Source organism: Phodopus roborovskii, unplaced genomic scaffold, assembly GCF_943737965.1.
Source record: "Phodopus roborovskii unplaced genomic scaffold, PHOROB, whole genome shotgun sequence".
Taxonomy (NCBI): Eukaryota; Metazoa; Chordata; class Mammalia; order Rodentia; family Cricetidae; genus Phodopus; species Phodopus roborovskii.
The window spans coordinates 32,989,112-32,994,216 of record NW_026125281.1 but is presented as its reverse complement, the minus strand read 5'-3'; the positions used below and the strand labels follow the sequence as shown (position 1 = coordinate 32,994,216).

Below are 5,105 nucleotides of genomic sequence, written 5' to 3'. Positions count from 1 at the left end.
ATTAATCCATATGTCAAAAATAAAGGAGCTCTATATAAAAGCATTTACAAGTTATTAATATACCATCAGCTACAATTATGAAATGAAAACATATTGAACATTTAACTGTTTACATGTAAAAGTGGTATGCTATCAAGTCAATAAAAGAAAATATAGGAAAAACATTCATAAAATTTCCTTGAGTAATATTTTATGGGAGTATTTGTTTTCTTTTGATATTTATTCTCCCTTCATATAGAATCCCCACTGCAGTTCCTCTTCCTTTTACTCTTCTCAGTCTCTATACCAGTCATGCCATGTCTTTATATTAGATCCACTTCTCCAGTTTCCCTTCAGAAAAGACCTTCCCAAGGACAGCAACCAAATAAAACATAGTAAGACTAGACACAAACCCTCCCCTCAGGGCTGGGAAAAATAATCCAGTTCAAAGAAAAGGGTCCCAAGTGCTAGGAAACAAGTCAAAGTCATGCTCATTCCCACTGTTAGGAGTCTCACAAACCTCCAAACTAACAACCATAACTATTTGTAGAGGAAAAAGGGCAGATTCATACTCTATGATTGACTCTTCAGTCTCTGTGAGACCTTATAAGCCATGCTTACTCGGCTTTGTGGGTCATAGTCTCCTGGTGTCCTTTACCCCCTGGCTCCCAAAATCTTTCTTACCTTCTTCCAGTGGAGATATTCATTTTGAGTTCTCTCTCCTCTTAATGTTTGGAGCCTCTGCTCCCATCAGCTGCTTGAGAAATCCTCTCTGATGATTGGTAATATTATTTTTTAAATGTTACTTTGCAGTATACACAGACAGTCTCCAATCCAAATTCATAAATTGGATTTGTTAAAATTAAATACTTTTGTACATGAATTAAAGCAAGCATCAGGTCAAAGAAAGCACATACTTAGAAACTCTATTCACAACTTTATGCTTTAGAAGGGTTTTGTATCTTGATTACATTTACTAGTCAAACTATATAATCTTAAAAATAATGTATTAATATATCATAACCATCTACCTATTCATTATCTATTTATCTATCTGGTTAAAAAAACAATAATAAATTGATGATATATAAGTCCAAATGTGCTCAATAAATGTTTAAATAATTTAGCTTGACACTGTAAATATCTGAAAAAATGCATAGAAGGAATGTGTATTTTAGTTTTGGATCATGGTTTCAGAGAGTCCATTCCTCAACTGCTTAGTCCCATGTGCTTAGGGTGGATATTATGGTTGCAGTACTATGTGGCAGAGGAAAACAAATTTCACAGTTCTTTTGTATGCCACATTTGTTAATTAAGAGTGATGCAATAAATAGAATGATATGTCACACACCTTGTCTCCAGAGTTAGAGAACAAACCACCCAAATACTACATGCTTATCATAGAAGGCATCTTTGGGATTACAATAATAGTGAAGTACATAACTAGATTAATCTAGACTAATGAGGGACTTTTCTAATTATTCCTATGAGATATGAGTCTGTGTAACTCAGTGTGATATGTAAGTTTAAAGCATAGTAACTCTACACTCAAAACCAGAAACACTTGGACATTTAAAGGTACTGTTTCCTGGGGAGAGATATTCAATTCCCAATATCCAGGTAAGCTTCTAAAATTAAGGCAAATATCTTATGAAAATTTCATTCAGAAGTAACATGAGTAAGAAAGTAAATGAGAAAGATTAAAATGTGAAAAGTATATTCTTGATGTGTGTCTTTTCAGTCCAACAATCAAATAATTTAATCTAATATTAACCAGTGTTTTATTTACCTGGTTCTTAATTCTGGACATCCATGGCTCTGATTTTTTTGATTCAGAAATATGTGTTTTCTCAATAAATATCTCTCTTAAAATATTACAAAATATTTTCTTTATTTTTAACTGTTGAGATAAGTCTTAAGAGTGTTTTAAGCATTAAGACCAACCATAATATATGAGGTGATTTAACAATAGAATATAGGTTTCTCTTACTAGAATATTACTGTAACTCCAGTGCTAGTCTAAGATTATTCTAACAGATAATTAAGTATTCTGACACAGATGATCATTATTCAATTTTCATTTTACTTTATCCTTTTCAAAGTTCCCACAAAAATATGGAACTGAAAAATTATACAACATTTTCAGAATTCCATCTGCTTGGACTGACAGACAATCGCAAACTTCTGCCCCTGGTCTTCACCATGTTCCTCTCCATGTATCTGATCACAATTCTGGGAAACCTGCTTATCATCTTGGCCATCAGCTCTGGCTCACCACTGCACACTCCCATGTACCTGTTCCTCTCTATTCTGTCCATTAATGACATTTGCTTTAGTACAGTCACAATCCCCAAAATGCTGGTGAACATTCAAGCAAAGGATGATAGCATAAGTTACATAGAATGTCTTTCTCAAATCTGCTTTGTTTCAATATTTGGTGGTATGGAAAATTTTCTCCTGGCAGTGATGGCCTATGACCGATATGTGGCCATTTGCAAACCCCTACGGTACACAGTTATCATGAACCCATTTTATTGTGCCCTGATGATTCTATTCTCCCTTTTTCTTAGCATTATGGATGCCTTACTCCACAGTCTGATGGTCCTCCGGCTTTCCTTTTGCACAGAATTAGAAATACCCCACTTTTTCTGTGAGCTTGCTCAGATCATCAAGCTTGCTTGTTCTGATACATTTCTTAATAATTTTTTGGTATTTGTTGCAGCTTTTGTCTTTGGGGGTGGTCCTGTCTGTGGAATCATTTTTTCATATATTTATATTGTGTCCACAATCTTGACAATACCATCATCTGGAGGGAAACACAGAGCATTTTCTACTTGTGCATCACATCTGTCTGTTGTTTCTTTGTTCTATGGGACAGGTTTTGGTGTGTACATCAGCTCTGCAGTGACAGACTCTCTCAAAAACACAGCAATGGCTTCCATGATGTATAGTGTAGTTCCACCATTGCTGAATCCCTTTATTTATAGCCTACGAAATAGGGAAATGAAGGAAGCCTTGAAGAAACTTTTTGGTAGATTAATTTTTCTTGTGTGATATATCATACTGTATCCATGTGCCTTTTTACAGAAATTCAAATTAAGTAAAAATCTAGTGAGCAAAAATTCTCCACTTTTTTGTAGTCACTAAAATGACTTCAATGTGTGATGACTTGGTGTATTTCAACTCATTATAATGTTTGTTTATAATATGTTGTCTGGATTAAGTTCCATCTATTCATTACTTTAGTTCTTAGAGCAGTTGCTTAATCAACAATACATACAAAGGAAGCCTAAAATTATAGATGAAATTGCATTATATTTTCCCTGTTGATGTCTCAAAAATAATTAGAGTTGGTAAACTGTATACAGTATGGATACTACTATAACAAAACTGTCCATATGTGATAGTATTATTAGTGACCTGAGAATTGCAACTTAATTTTTAGATTAGGAGCAATGTGGTAGATGTGTACTGTGAATCTATCTATCATAGTAAGAATATCTATTAAAATGTGTCATTAGCAATAAAATTAACTATATTAAATATATCAGTTTGTTTATATACATAATTCTCTAAAGTGAACAGTGAAATTTGGTTCCATCCAAATTATCAATAAAAAATACATTTTTGTCAAGTATATAAAAAAGCACATACATTGCAACTTATACATAATTATCACTTGATTGTGCAAAAGAAAACGAAACTCTCCTTCTGACATCTGGTTTTCTTTATAACTGCCATGAGTTTATGGAACATATAGATGCCAAATAAAGTATGATTTCAAAGACATACTATTTCATCCCTTTTTGCTGGCACATGAATACTTAACTCTGGAATAATTTCTTTACTATATCTTTTCACTGGCCAGAGTGGTAGCCTTTTGTGCATGTCCAGTTTTTGTCATTCAGATGTGATTGCAGGGGGTACCAGCGCTTTAGTACATGCCACTAAATTTAGGCACATACAAACAGCACTAAGTAGACAATACCCTTTTAAGAAACAAAGGATATATGCCCTAAGAATGGGAAAGGGTAGAGTGATATGGGGAATATTGGAAGAGAAGTAGTTAGGATAGATATGATCAAAACATGTCATATGAGTTTATAAATACTCAGTTAAAATGAAATATTTTATTGTAATAAAATCATAGAAAATATATAAGAAAGAGTTATAATAATAAAATATGCCAATAAATTTCACTAAGCATTTACAGGTATGTTTTAATGATCACACATTTGTAGTTTCTTGCTATATTTTTATGAATATACCTTATATATCAAGAATAATGATGTCTTTCATTCCTGATGAAATTGTACGTAAAGATAGGTGTGAGTATGAGGCTAACAATAGTATGAAAAAATGTCTTTATTTTAAAAGCTATTGAACAGAAAGAGGGGTCTTAGAAATAATGACAAACTTGTAGAATCTTAGCATGTCAAATTAAATAAACATAAGGATAAATGCCTCAAATTTATATTAACACAAAGGCTCAATCACACTCCCTGATGAAAATTAACTTCTAATGTGATAGAACTCGCAAAATTAAACACCAAGAAAACAAAAACAAAATAATTAAAAGCTCAGATTCAGAAGTAAATAAAAGTTCTTTGAAAAATAATCAACAGGAATAAATGAGAGATTCTTTAAGAATGAAAGGGAAGGAGGAAGTTATGTAATTATGTTTTTCCAACATATTTTTATTGATTATTTGGGAATTTCATACCATGCACCCCAATCACACTCACTTCTCATTCCACATAACTGGAAAAGTTTTGTGCAGGCTGCTGAGCAAAGGAATACATTAATGTTCTTATCCAGTGCTACAATCTGCATTATCAATACCAGCGTGCTAGGCAAAATAAACCTGCTGACACTATAGTGACTAGAATTTTAAGGGATAATATAATTTCTTATATGAATTTGAGGCTTCTGTATATAAGAGAAATTTCATGACTGATACTTTAGTCCTGGTCTAAAACCCAAGCATCATAGACCCTATGCTAAAAACAGATATTATCATTTTTATTGTTTTTCCTTTTTCTATTAAAAAATTATTTTTTAGTTTTCATACCAACCCCATCTCCTGCTCCCTCCCTTTCCCATGCATCCCCACATTTCCCTCTTTC

The 5,105-nt window shown here is 32.8% G+C and overlaps 1 protein-coding gene across 1 annotated transcript; it reads left to right on the top strand.

Moving 5' to 3' along the window:
• Positions 1 to 2,088: 2,088 nt before the first annotated feature.
• Positions 2,089 to 3,033, top strand: LOC127233467 (olfactory receptor 7G2). The gene has a single exon (XM_051199958.1). The coding sequence runs from the start codon at positions 2,095 to 2,097 to the stop codon at positions 3,031 to 3,033; it is 939 nt and encodes a 312-aa protein (XP_051055915.1). The 5' UTR covers positions 2,089 to 2,094.
• Positions 3,034 to 5,105: the final 2,072 nt, after the last annotated feature.

Coding starts and splice junctions, on each gene's coding strand:
- LOC127233467 (XM_051199958.1), top strand. CDS start 2,095: ATGGAACTGAAAAATTATACAACATTTTCAGAATTCCATCTGCTTGGA.